Source organism: Gopherus flavomarginatus, chromosome 4, assembly GCF_025201925.1.
Source record: "Gopherus flavomarginatus isolate rGopFla2 chromosome 4, rGopFla2.mat.asm, whole genome shotgun sequence".
In the NCBI taxonomy this organism is placed as follows: domain Eukaryota; kingdom Metazoa; phylum Chordata; order Testudines; family Testudinidae; genus Gopherus; species Gopherus flavomarginatus.
In genome coordinates, this window is record NC_066620.1 from 143209121 (window position 1) to 143224240 (window position 15120).

Below are 15120 nucleotides of genomic sequence, written 5' to 3' on the forward strand. Positions count from 1 at the left end.
CCCATACCCAACAACCCTGCAAGTTCACAGCCAGGCTCCTTCGCAGCAATTACTTCCCTCTCCCTGAGCTCCTCCGTTACCCCTGACTCCCCCAAGCCTTTGCATGCTTCTGCAGGAGTGTGGGAAATACAGTTCTGTATTGTAGTTTACAAGAATTATTACTCAGAGTTCTGTATTAATATGCCTAGTAAGGAATCTATTTGTCAAAAAACATTCCTAGACCTTTTTTTGTCATCTGAATTGTTACAGACATGCTTGCTGACAGGTCTTTTGAAATAAATGACCAAAAATAATTGAAACTGGTGTGATTACATTGTGTTATTTTGACAAATACATTTTGCAGAATTTTAAAATATTGTGCGCGCCATTTTTTTTTGTGTGTGCAGAATTTTTAATTTTTTTGGCCCAGAATTCCACCATCAGTAATCTCTGAAGGGGTTGGTTGTCTTGTCTTTTCTTTTCTTTTCTTTTTTTTTTTTTAAGGGAAAATCCAAGACAAGCATGAGCAATATAACAAAAGACGTAGATGATTTTAGAAGTCATTTCAGAGTCCAGTGGAGGGTGTCTTCATTTGAAAATATTTGTCTTTGTTGTATGCTGAATGAAAACATAGCCACTGAAGACTTAAATCATTCTGCCAAAAATAAGGAACTTTTGTGACTTCTGTAGAAGACTTGTTCATGATCCAAACTATGTAAGAAACAATAATTCTTAAAGAAAAAAGGGCATAGGAGTGTTGATGTTTGTGATGTTTGAAAAAGGTAAACGTGGATGAATAATCTTAACTAAATTCTAGAATACTGTTCAGTGATCAGATCTGTTATCTCATTGAATGGAATTTATAGACTATCCTTTCTAACAAAGATCTTAGAATTTTGCTCTTGTTATAAATGCAATACTGTACAAGCTTCAAGTGCATTGTTACCAAAGGTTTGTGTATATAGTATGATTATGCAGCCAAGATTTTTGTGGCTGCATAAATTGCTGAATGATTGCCCTTTGTTTTGGATTTACTATGTAATTGTACTCCATAATCTACATTTTCTTTTTTTTTAAGGCACTTGCCTCATCCATATCAACGGATTGTTAACACTGATGCTCAAAGATGCTACTTTAAATAATGCCAACTTTGACAAATATTTCACTCCTGGTCATTTAGCAGAAACATCAGAGTAATACTCTTTCCTATCGTTGTTGATGTAGTGGCAGATTTTCTGGCAGGGTGCAGAGGAGAAAACCTAATAGCTGCCCTCCCCCCACACTTCCAGATTTGTAGTCCCCTCTGCCCATGCCCAAAAGAGGCAATGTAAAGCCTCTTCCCCCAAATCAAAACTTCTCAATTCACCCAGGAGCCAAAAATTCAGAACCAGCTCCCCCAGTTTTCTGAGTCCAGGTGTCAAAAGACTCCTCACCTCCCCCCCTCAAAATCTCAGTTTTCCTCCAACAACTTCTGTGATGCAGTTATTTGTCAATACTGGTATTGAAAACCAAAGATTTGGACCAATGTAAAATACATTGAATTTGCCTTCAAAATGACTGAATAAGAGAGAGTGTAGTGAATATACTGTACTGGGGGCACTGAGGGGAAGACTTGGAGCAGGAGAGGGAGGAGTGCTTCATTATTTAGGCTACTGTGCCTCATAGGACACAAGGCCTATCAGCTGCTAACAGGGAGTTTCGCAAGGGAGTTCTCCAGGTGAAGGAGGAGCAAATACAGCATCTGTGGGGTAAGTGACTGTCTGTAGTGTGTGTTTGTTTGTGTTTGGGGATTACATGCTGTGTGCTGAGCTTGTGTTTGTCAGTTTGTTTGTTTGTTGGGTTGTTTGAAGGACCGTGTGCTGTGGCTGGCAGTTGGAGGCCGTGAGCTTCAAAGGAAGGTTTGAAAGCTCGAAGCCTCTGGTAATTGGTTGAGCCTTAATCAGTGGGTGGGGCATTCACTCAGGCCAGGGCTTTATAAAGGCACGCACGAGCAACCAGGGAGTTTTGCGAACAGGGGCTGCTAACAGGGAGTTTCTCCAGGGAGTTTGGAAGGGGAGTGGGAAGGCAGCGGGGGTTCCTTGTCAGTCCTTTCTGTTCCCCTGTAGTCCCCCATAAAACCTATAATCCAAACCACATTTCAAAACCTCTTCCTGTAAACCACCCCTCCATTAACAAGGAAACAATGCAGGCAGAAGCCCAGCATCAGAGTGGGGGCTATCCAGTTTATTGCACTGCATGTAGCATGTATGATTACCTGCCCTGTGGGTGGGTGGTGTATGTGTGCAGTTAGTGCAAGGAGCTCCTGGCCCTCAGAGACCATGTACAGACTTTGGAGGCCAGGGTGGCAGAACTGGAGGAGCTAACAGAGGCAGAGAGGTATGTTAATGAGGCTTTCTGGGACACTGTAGAATTGTCCCACCTCTGGTCAAACAGCCCCTGCACTGTTGAGAAGGAAGAAAGGCCCAAGGAAGCAGATCAGTCAATGGGAGCAGACGGAAACCTTCCCATAGTTGGGACCCTCCTTCCAGATGGTGCTGGGGTTGCCTCTCACACTGAGGTTACCTCTCCGGGGGAGGGAACTCCAGTTTCTAGGAAAAGGCAAGTGTTAGTAATGGGAGATTCGATCATTAGAAACGTAGATAGCTGGGTTTGTGATGACCAGGAGAACCGTATGGTGACTTGCCTGCCTGTTGCGAAGGTTGCGGATCTCTCGAGGCATCTAGACAGACTTATGTGTAGTGCTGGGGAGGAGCTGGTGGTCGTGGTACATATAGGTACCAGTGACATAGGGAAGGGTAGGAGAGAGGTCCTGGAAGCCAAATTTAGACTGCTAGGGAAGAGACTGAAATCCAGGACCTCTATGGTGGTATTCTCAGAAATGCTCCCAGTTTCACGCGCAGGGCCAGGTAGGCAGGCAGATTTTCAGAGTCTCAATGCATGGATGAGACGATGGTGTAGAGAGGAGGGGTTTACGTTCATTAGGAACTGGGTAAACTTCTGGGATAGGGGGAGCCTGTACAGGAGATATGGGCTCCACCTAAACCAAAGTGGAACCAGACTGCTGGCACTAAACATTAAAAAGGTTGTAGAGCAGTTTTTAAACTAGGAGATGGGGGAAAGGCGACTGTTGCAGAGGAGCATCTGGATCGGACACAGACTTCTCTTAGGGGAGAGTCTGATAATAGAAAATCTCCAGGTTATAGTCAGGAGCAGAGGATGGAAGAGGATAATGTAAGGGCCAGATCAGATGATAAACAGTCACATAAAAAAGAATCTGGCACATCAGAGAAGGGCAGACAAATAAACAGGGACAAGTTTTTAAAGTGCTTGTACACAAATGCTAGAAGTCGAAATAATAAGATGGGTGAATTAGAGTGCCTTGTGATAAAGGAGGATATTGATATAATAGGCATCACAGAAACCTGGTGAACTGAGAGCAATCAATGGGACACAATCATTCCGGGGTACAAAATATATCGAAAGGACAGAACAGGTCGTGCAGGTGGAGGAGTGGCATTATATGTGAAAGAAAATGTAGATTCAAATGAAGTAAACATCTTAAGCGAATCCACATGTTCCATGGAATCTCTGTGGATAGAAATTTCATGCTCTAATAAAACTATAACATTAGGGATCTATTATCGACCACCTAACCTGGACAGTAATAATGATGATGAAATGCTAAGGGAAATTAGAGAGGCTGTCAAAATTAAGAACCCAATAATAGTGGGGGATTTCAATTATCCCCATATTGACTGGGAACATTTCACTTCAGGACGAAATGCAGAGATAAAATTTCTTGATACTTTAAATGACTGCTTCATGGAGCAGCTGGTACGGGAACCCACAAGGGGAGAACCAACTCTAGATTTAATCCTGAGTGGAGCGCAGGAGCTGGTCCAAGAGGTAACTATAGCAGGACCGCTTGGAAATAGTGACCATAATACAATAGCATTCAACATCCTTGTGGTGGGAAGAACACCTCAGCAGCCCAACACTGGCATTTAATTTCAAAAGGGGGAACTATACAAAAATGAGGGGGTTAGTTAAACAAAAGTTTAAAGGTACAGTGACTAAAGTGAAATCCCTGCAAGTTGCATAGGCCCTTTTTAAAGACACCATAATAGAGGCTCAACTTCAATATATACCCCAAATTAAGAAACACAGTAAAAGAACTAAAAAAAGAGCCACTGTGGCTTAACAACCATGTAAAAGAAGCAGTGAGAGATAAAGACTTCCTTTAAAAAGTGGAAGTCAAATCCTAGTGAGGCAAATAGAAAGGAGCACAAACACTGCCAACTTAAGTGCAAGAGTGTAATAAGAAAAGCCAAAGAGGAGTTTGAAGAACGGCTAGCCAAAAACTCCAAAGGTGGTGGTCAAATATTTTTTAAGTACATCAGAGGCAGGAAGCCTGCTAAACAACTAGTGGTGCCCCTTAACGATTGAAATACAAAAGGAGCGCTTAAAGACGATAAAGTCATTGCGGAGAAACTAAATGGATTCTTTGCTTCAGTCTTCATGGCTGAGGATGTTAGGGAGATTCCCAAACCTGAGCCGGCTTTTGCAGGCGACAAATCTGAGGAACTGTCACAGATTGAAATGTCACTAGAGGAGGTTTTGGAATTAACTGATAAACTCAACATTAACAAGTCACCGGGACCAGATGGCATTCACCCAAGAATTCTGAAAGAACTCAGATGTGAAGTTGTGAAACCTATTAACTAAGGTTTGTAACCTGTCCTTTAAATCTGCTTCGGTACCCAATGACTGGAAGTTAGCTAATGTAACGCCAATATTTAAAAAGGGCTCTAGAGGTAGAGCCTGGCAATTACAGACCGGTAAGTCTAACGTTGGTACTGGGCAAATTAATCGAAACAATAGTTAAAAATAAAATTGTCAGACACATAAAAAAGCATAAACTGTTGAGCAATAGTCAACATGGTTTCTGTAAAGGAAAATCGTGTCTTATTAATCTATTAGAGTTCTTTGAAGGGGTCAACAAACGTGGACAAGGGGGATCCAGTGGACATAGTGTACTTAGATTTCCAGAAAGCCTTTGACAAGGTCCCTCACCAAAGGCTCTTACGTAAATTAAGCTGTCGTGGGATAAAAGGGAAGGTCCTTTCACGGACTGAGAACTGGTTAAAAGACAGGGAACAAAGGGTAGGAATAAATGGTAAATTCTCAGAATGGAGAGGGGTAACTAGTGGTGTTTCCTAAGGGTCAGTCTTAGGACCAATCCTGTTCAATTTATTCATAAATGATCTGGAGAAAGGGGTAAACAGGTGGCAGAGTTTGCAGATGATACTAAACTGCTCAAGATAGTTAAGACCAAAGCAGACTGTGAAGAAGTTCAAAAAGATCTCACAAAACTAAGTGATTGGGCAACAAACATGGCAAATGAAATTTAATGTGGATAAATGTAAAGTGATGCACATTGGAAAAAATAACCTCAACTATACATACAGTATAATGGGGGCTAATTTAGCTACAACGAGTCAGGAAAAAAAAATCTTGGTGTCATCGTGGGTAGTTCTCTGAAGATGTCCACGCAGTGTGCAGAGGCGGTCAAAAAAGCGAACAGGATGTTAGGAAACATTAAAAAGGGGATAGAGTATAAGACTGAGAATATATTATTGCCCTTATATAAATCCATGGTATGCCCACATCTTGAATACTGCATACAAATGTGGTCTTCTCACCTCAAAAAAGATATTCTAGCACTAGAAAAGATTCAGAAAAGGGCAACTAAAATGATTAGGGGTTTGGAGAGGGTCCCATAGGAGGAAAGATTAAAGAGGCTAGGACTCTTCAGCTTGGAAAAGAGGAGATTAAGGAGGGATATGATAGAGAGAGATAAAATCATGAGTGATGTGGAGAAAGTGGATAAGGAAAAGTTATTTACTTATTCCCATAATACAAGAACTAAGGGTCACCAAATGAAATTAATAGGCAGCAGGTTTAAAACAAATAAAAGGAAGTTCTTCTTCACGCAGTGCACAGTCAACTTGTGGAACTCCTTACCTGAGGAGGTTTTGAAGGCTAGGACTATAACGATGTTTAAAAGGGAACTGGATAAATTCATGGTGGTTAAGTCCATAAATGGCTATTAGCCAGGATGAGTAAAGAAGGTGTCCCTAGCCTCTGTTCGTCAGAGGATGGAGATGGATGGCAGGAGAGAGATCACTTGATCATTGCCTGTTAGGTTCACTCCCTCTGGGGCACCTGGCATTGGCCACTGTCGGTAGACAGATACTGGGCTAGATGGACCTTTGGTCTGACCCGGTATGGCCGTTCTTATGTTCTTATAAGGCCTCTATTATTACCCATACAAAGCTGTCAGTCTTGCTGTAGAGATGCTTTGTTTCATTTGACTGCTTCTGGCCTTTTTTGAAAGAACTGATATTAGTATTTGAAATTCTAGGCATCGAGGGCATTTGTTGTCTTAGAAATATAGATGTCTCCCAACTCAGTCTTTCTAGTTTTGTCCAAGGATGCTGGTTCTGCCCCCCCCACCCCCTTTTTTTTTTAAAACCCCTCAACCTAAAAACGTTACTGGGCAGTTTTTGAGCAACATTTCCTGGATTTCATTCAGATTACAGAATATATTGTACAATCTGCTTATGTAAGCGCAGCAGTAGGCCTTGGCCGGAGAGTGCAGAACATAGGTAGTGCTGCCCACACACAGAAAGCAGGATCTGTGTGATGGGGGAGCCACAGAAAATGGTGGTTTCTTTTCTCCTGCCCTGTGGGATGGTTGTATGTTCATGCTGACCTTGTTAGCAATATCTAAACCACCTCTCCCCCCTCCAATGCTGGTATGCCCCTCTCTATTTGAGGGGATTTGGGTCCCTGTCAGCATAGTACCTAGGGCTGTGATACAGTACAGAAAGAGCAGAGGGGCTAGATACCATGCAGGGCAGAAGTCATTTGTAGATAGAGTTGGGCTCCCTAGTTTCCCTTGTATCTACATAGATCCTGGAGGAAAGTCCTATTTTGGGGGCAGATCTTCTGTTTCTTCCTCAGGTTAAGCTGTCCTTAATACAGGATTAACCAGGTTGTTACCTTTAACATATCTCAATACTTAGTCCGAATCCTTTATCTTCTCCAGTAGAAACCAGGTACGGGCAGGGTTGGTTTTAATGTTTGTTTGTAAGGATGTATTGACTTTAGGTAATTTAAAACTGCTGTATACACCTTTGCTCAGCTGTTAAATGTCTCCTTAGCATTCCTGTGAATGTGAATGATTATTTTTATTCCTAAAAATTTCTCATTTCTCTTACTGGATTTAGACTATTTCAAACCTGGGGCTTGTGGGAGGGGAGCCTATTTCAGAGCTGAGGACCTCTCACAAAGAATGCTCTACCACTGGTCTCATTTCTTTTAAATCAAGAGGGATACAACACAAATGCCTCTGCTGATCATATCCAGACAGTAAGGCAGCCTCTCAAGTTGCAGGGTCCCAAGCCTTTATAGATCAAAATAAACACTACATTCAGCTAGGGCAGATCACGGAGCACCAGAGACATGCACCTCCATTTAATAGGCAATCTGGCATTCTGCACCTGTTTACATTTCTGTATTGACCCAAAGTATAGCTCTAATTAGAGTGCCTTGCAGTAATCTAGTCTGGAGGGGACAAAGAGACAGATCCTGGTGGCAAGGACCAAACCTGAAAGAAATGGCTGCAATCTCCTGTTCAGGCACAAACAGTAAAAGGTGTTCCTGAACACTGCTGCTATATGATTATCCAGCACAACCTCCAGGCTGTGAACAGGAGTAACAAATGTTCCCGGCTTTTCTAAAGCCAGATTTTATTTTGTCTATTAGTAAACAGAAGAACACTTTGTTTTAGCGAAAATACAAAATGCATTATGAAAACAAAAGAAAAACCCAAGCATTTATTTACTGTTGTAATGAGATGGCGAATGGTTCCAGAAACTATTAGGACCATTTTACCTATGGCAAACAAAACATATATGATCTCAGCAGTGGAGCAGATTTCTAGTGAGCTCATTTGTCGAGACTGCTAAATGAAAAGCGTGGCTGTTATTGCAATAAATTGGTTTGTTTATTGGTGGTGGTGGCTGACTGAACTTTGACTCAAGCACAGTGGTCTCAAACTTTTTTGTACTGGCTACCTCTTTCACATAGAAAGCCTCTGAATGCGACCTCCCCCCTTATAAATTAAAAACACTTTTTAATATATTTAACACCATTATAAATGCTGGAATCAAAGCAGGGCTTGAAGTGGAAGCTGACAACTTGCGCCTCCCATGTAATAATCTCGTGACCCCCTGAGGGGTCCCAACCCCCAATTTGAGAACCCCTGCTAGCACATATTGAGGCCCTATTGACTCTAATAATTTACCTCGTTGCAAGTGTGTGTTTAGTGCATGTTGCCCTTCTCCTGACACAGCAATATATTACCTTACTTTGGAAGTCTGAACATCCTTCCATTAGGCATAGATGGCTAAAGGAGATGCAAACACTGTTTCTTTGGAGAGGCAATTTGGAGGAGAGGAGAAGGACTTTGGACCAATCAGTAGGTTCGTACAGATGTGACTAAGGACAGAATTTGGTCCTTGTTATTTTATTTGCTGTACTAAAAGGAATTCTCCCTCCCTTTATTAAAACAAACAGAACCATTCTGATTTTTTTAGCCATTAATTCCATTTATTTTTTTAACTCATTCTGTTAGCCCTTTTCCCTTTTTTCTGCTCAGAGTTAACTCAGCCATATTACTATAAGCCCAAATTGTTACATACCTGTTTTTTTAACTTCTGTTGTTGCTGTACCTGTTGTGTGTGTCAGAGAAAATCCCAAAGAAGCACCTTTTTATGCATGTTAACTTGGAGATTATTTCTTTAAATGGATTACTCAACTGTTATACTGAATAGAATTTTCATCTTCTAAGCGTATTTTTTACAAGCATTGATTAGTCTTCATAGCATCCTTTGAAAGTGGAGATAAATATTACCACCCCAATTCCATGGATCAGATACTGAAGTTCACAAAGGTCAAGTTACTTGTCTAAGGCAACAGAGGGAATAAATGCTAGAGGTGAGCTTAGAATTCAGGAATTTCTGGCTCCTACTCATGTGTGGACCATGTCCCTCTCAACAAAATATTTGATGCCTTATACTACATTATACAACCTATATTATAAGTGTGTTAAGTGTAACCAATCAAAAAGTAGTGGGACTAAATTCCCTGTGTGTATCCCATTGAAACTAATAGCTGCCTCCGGATAGCCATAATGTATCTGTTATCTTTGACAGCTAGTCTGCTTTATGTGTTAAAATTATCTGTTTGGGAGAATTTTTGGATACTAATTTGGTGAAATGATAAACACTTCTAATACCAACCATGCTAAGAGTAGACCTCGCTGCCTGTGTGTTCTTTATTTAAAATTATTTCATTCCAGACGACCTAATGAGTGTCATGAGTTGTATAATTCTTTCACATTTCCCAGGGGGGAACTCTATGCTATTATCTTATAAATATCTTGACTCTGACTTTACAGTGCTGTTTATAGAATTTAATAAAGCAAATGTAATAATGCTGCAATTGAGTTGACCAGAAGATAAATAGGAACAGGAATGATAGTGTGTTCCTGCAGATTGTTTTTAATAAGCATGTTATTTAGTTGATCAGCCCACTGCAGTAATGCCTCCTATCCTAGTCTACCAGACAAATTTATTAATGCTGCCCCCTCACCATTTCTCTGAGAACATTGATTCCCTGCAGACATATCTCTGTTAAACCTCTAGAAAGTCACAACTTCCAAATTAGATTAAGTAGCAGGAATGGTACTAGAAGAATCAAAGAAAATTAAGTACATTATTGAATTTATGCCACATTGTCTCACGAAGAGATGGGAGTTGTGGGGTAGTTGTAACTTTTTTGTCCTTATTGTACTAACAAAGCTATGGGCACTGCTGTCAAACCTAATTGTCTACAGTGCATCAGGAAAACATGAATATTTGCTCTTGTCCAACCATGCATCTACTGAGGTTTCCCAAATTAAAAAGTAAACTTTAATACTAAGTCTTGCAATTAAGAAAAAGCATTTTTCATTATTTACTCTTTTTATGTACACACCCAGCACTTACACTCTTACAGACAATTAAAAAAAAAAAAAGGTGCCTGACTTTGGATTGTAAGCAAGTCTCACTTGTCTTGCCAGCAAAATGCAAATGTTCATTTTAAAGCGGCATATTTCTCATTTTGATCTGACATATTAAAAAGCATATAATTAATGGTTGACATTAGTAATTAACATTAACTTTATGGTGCTTAATATGCCATCATTCATCCATCAAATAACTAGTATGCATAATGTCTTGCATAAAGGTTTTAATTATACAAAATGATCCTTCAGTTCTCAGACTGCACAGTTTAAAGAAACTGTGAAGAAATCTGTTTTTTCATTTATTGCATGTTAATGTTGTTTTTGTTTCTCCCTAGGAGTGTGCACAAACGTATGATCCAGGGACCTCAGCTAGGGAAAACAGGCCCAAACACACAACTTCCATTAGTGGCTAAAGAGCACCACCTTCCTGTTGCCAGTGCTCTCTGGAGAAATTTTTTTCCCTTCTTGAAGAGCCAAAGGATGTCACAGACACTGCCTCCTCCACAGCTTGCAGATACAGCTGCAGGTCAGCAATGACCCTCCTTTTTTCTATTGCCTCCTTTGCTATTTCCCTGGATGCAAACTTGTATTCATTTTAACATTTTGGCATATTCCTGCTCATGTGTAATAGCTCAAATCTACCTAAATGTAGAGAGAAGGCTCTGTGATAATGGTGCTAAATATTTTGACAACAACAACAAAAAATGAAATGCTGTCTCTGTTGATAGGATGCAGATCTATAATACTGGAGTGGTTTGAATCTATAGGACTCTTTGATTTTTTGCATCATTGACAGCTTAAATTATATTTGTAATGTTTGCTGTAATCTAAATAAGGATAATGATTTATAGTTCATTACATTATATCTATTCCATTGCTCTACATGAAAGTTTGTCTCATCTTGTTTTTTTTCAGTATTGCTAATGGTTTAACATAATTTACATTTTGGTATCATGTTTTGACATCTATGTAGATATTTTTTAAAAGGTAAATTTCATTTTCACTTTTTGTAGCATTTTTACTTTCATATATGTTCTGACATTACATTGGACTGTTCTGACTGGTCATTTTGTATTGGAAGCTGTTGGGTTGCTAGAATTTTATCTTGCAAATACCACTCCGAATCCAGACAGATGGATAGTGTATCAGTGAATAGTAAGAATGCTGGATCAGATCTTTGGCTTCCCTGGAGCTACGCTGATTTGTGGCAGCTGAGGATCTGGCTTATTGCATTTAGATGCCGTATTATTTTTGCTGAAATTTTAATGTAATACTATATTTCAGTTTGATGGGGCTGATCTCTAGCTATGATGATGTCCTGAATCTGAAAAGTCCAGATCGAAATGGAGTCTTATTTTTTTCACCATGATGTGAATTAAGAACTACATTTATAAGCTTAAAGGACTAGGTCAGTAACGGAAATGCTAAGAGACCCTTGACCTGGAGTAGTGCTACAATAGTTAAGAGAGTTAATGGTAACGAGAGAGACTATTGTGAAAGAGTAATGATCTCCAACCGCTGAGCCATTTATAGAAAATGGCAATACAAAACCAAAGCAAGATCCATTCTCCTTCATCATCATCATCATCGTCATAAAATGAAATAATGAGAGAACCAACCTCTATTAGAAATCTGCTTAGAGTGCTGAGTGTAGATACAGTTGTGACCTGTGTTATGCACTGATATAGGGGATCAATGTGGAGGAATGCAGCTCCTTACCCCACTGCACGAGCTACTTGGATTGACGGTTGCAACACGTTGGAGAAAGAACAGCCTCCACAGCACTGCTACTCCCCCTCCTATTCAAGTGAGTGGGAAGTGGACATCCAGGGACAGGAAGTGGCAGCTTTAACCATGCTGCCCCCTTCCCCTCTCTCTGAGTATACTGGTGTTGGAAAACCATTAAAACAACTAAATATTAAGGCCCCTAAAATGGAATCACCCCTCAGGATGCATTCGCAGGAAATTTCTAATGAAGTTTCTTTGTAATGATGTGCAAGTAAATCTGAGCTTTGATTGAAGATATGTGAACATTAAAGAATCCTAATGTTTTCTGTATCTCCTCTCCCTTTCTAATAGATTAGAGGTAGCACAGAATAACATATACTAACTTGTAACATTGAAATATAAAATGAAGAATTGTTAATGGTAAGATTAAGAGCTTTGATAGCTATATTTTAATGACTTGTAATTATGTGCAGTGAATGAGTACAGATGAGGTATCTCTTAAGCCAAGGTTTTGGTGGCATGAGTGTAGTTTTGCCAATTCTTCTTTTACATAGAATTTCTAATCTGCTTAAAATGTTATTGCCAGCAGAACAGAATCAACATGTTATATTAGGAGTTGTAAGTAATAGATACACAAACAAGTAATGATAAATAAAAACCTAGAAACAAAAAAGACACAAGGCAAGGTGACACAAAACAACATCACCCAGAAACTGCAAAACCAGCAGGAAAAATACTAAAGTTGGGTAACTGAAGCTTGCACATGCGTAATGTACTCATTACTTAAAATCTATAAGGTTCATGTGCTTAAAGCCAATTGGATAAAGATTAAGGACTCTGTAGTGTAGAAATGTATAAAAGATCAAGCGAACGTGGACCCAAACTGGAGAAACACCAGACCAGAAACTGAAGAACAGGTCTGAAGGACCAGACCAAGGGATCAGAGTAGGTGACAACTATCATGGAAGGTGGAAGAACCTCCCAGTGCTCCAGAATGTGGCAACTTGAGCCTATTTACCAATTCTGTCTCGTCTGTTGTTATCTGGATGGCATAAATGTATGTCCAGACACTGAGCCCTAGTCTACACTACGCATTTAGGTTGAATTTAGACGCGTTAGATCGATTTAACCCTGCACCTATCCACATGACGAAGCCATTTTTGTCAACTTAAATGTCTTAAAATGGATTTCTGTACTCCTCCCCGATGAGAGGATTAGCGCTGAAATCGACCTTGCTGGGTCGAATTTGAGATAGTGTGGACACAATTCAATGGTATAGGCCACCGGGAGCTATCCCAGGGTGCTCCATTGTGACAGCTCTGGACAGCACTCTCAACTCAGATGCACTGGCCAGGTAGACAGGAAAAACCCCGCGAACTTTTGAATATCATTTCCTGTTTGGCCAGTGTGGCGAGCTCAGAGGTGACTGTGCAGATCTCATCAGCAGAGGTGACCATGGAGTCCCAGAATTGCAAAAGAGCTCCAGCATGGACCGAATGGGAGGTACTGGATCTGATCGCTGTATGGGAAGAGGAATCCATGCTATCAGAACTCCTCTCCACCCCAGAGGACTGCCCAAGCAACAGAAAGCTGGCATTCAATGTTTTGAAGTGCAGTGTGGCCTTGTCCTTCCCTCCTCCACTGCCCCACCCGGTGCTTTCCTCCTCCTTCACCTCTCCCGGGCTACCTTGGCAGTTATCTCCCCATTTGTGTGATGAATTAATAAAGAATGCATGAATTTGAAAGAACAATGACTTTATTGCCTGTGGAAGTGGTGATCAAAGGTGGGAGAGGAGGGCGGTTGGCTTACAGAGAAGTAGTGTGAACCAAGGGGGAGGGTTTTCATCAAGGAGAAGCAAACAGAATTTTCACACCATAGCCTGGCCAGTCATGAAACTAGTTTTCAAAGCTTCTCTGATGTGCAGCATGCCCTGCTCTACTCTTCTAACCACCCTGGTGTCTGGCTGAGCGTAATCAGCAGCCAGGCGATTTGTCTGAACCTCCCACCCCACCATAAACATCTCCCCCTTACTCTCACAGATATTGTGGAGCACACAGCAAGCAGTAATAACGATGGGAATATTGGTTTTGCTGAGGTTTAACTGAGTCAGTAAACTGCGCCAGCACACTTTTAAACATCCAAACACACATTCTACCACCATTCTGCACTTGCTCAGCCTATAGTTGAACTGCTCCTTACTACTGTCCAGGCTTCATAAGCATAGGAGCAAGGGTAGGCTGGGGTAAGTGCGACCGCGTGGTGCTACCAGCTGGGAGAGCAGCCTGAGGCAGAAGCCTCCAGCTCGTATGATATTCCAGGCAGGACTGAATCTCCATGAGATGAAACTTAAAGAAAAGAATGACCTGGAGTCACTCCCATTTATGTCCAGGCGCCCCTGACCGACCTCACCGAGGTCTGCCAGGAGCACCCATGTCTGCCCAGGCACCCCGACCGATCTCATCGGGGTCAGCCAGGAGCACCCAGGAGATGACGATGACAGCTAGCAGTCATACTGCACTGTCTGTGCTGTGAAGGCAAGGAGCTGTTGCTGTGTAGCACTGCAGTACTGCATCTGTCAGCAGCACCCAGGAGACGTACGGTGATGGTGAGCTGAGCGGGCTCCATAGTATGTCGTCTGCACGGGTAATCCAAGAAAAAAGTCGAGAAACGATTGTTTGCCATTGTTTTCATGGAGGGAGGGAGGGGGCCTGATGACATGTACCCAAACCACCTGCGACAATGTTTTTGCCCCATCAGGCATTGGGAGCTCAACCCAGAATTCCAATGGGCGGCAGAGACTGCAGGAACTGTGGGATAGCTACCCACAGTGCAGTGCTTCGAAAGTTGACGCTAGCCTCAGTACTGTGGACGCACACCGCCGACTTAATGAGACTGTATAAAATTGATTTCTAAAAAATCGGCTTCTATGAAATTGACCTAATTTCCTAGTGTAGAGATACCCTTAGTGAGATTTATTTCTGAAATGGTATAAATGAAAGCAAAAATTGATTAAGCTTAAATTGGGAGGACTTCTGACTCAGTTTCTCAAGTTTTACCCCCAGCACTGGCCAACACTGCTGAACCACCATGGTGGGGAAAGTAATCTGTGCTAAGTATATAGGGTTGGCATGATTACTTCCTTCCCTGGGGTAAGAGGTGAACTAGGCACCATATTATGACTGTGGTTTACAAAAGGTCCTTAGCCTGTTTCTGGGGTGGCAAAACTACACACTGACCCTTACTGAGGACTTGTAGTAAGACCACAGACCTAGCCATG

The 15120-nt window shown here is 41.3% G+C and overlaps 1 protein-coding gene across 1 annotated transcript in view; it reads left to right on the forward strand.

The window, feature by feature from the left end:
- Nucleotides 1-15120, forward strand: part of MMS22L (MMS22 like, DNA repair protein) — a 158136-nt gene that overhangs the window by 112087 nt on the left and 30929 nt on the right. The window contains exon 15 of the mRNA XM_050949231.1: nt 10450-10640. Coding sequence (XP_050805188.1) covers nt 10450-10640 — 191 coding nt within the window. The remainder of the gene's footprint in view (nt 1-10449; nt 10641-15120) is intronic.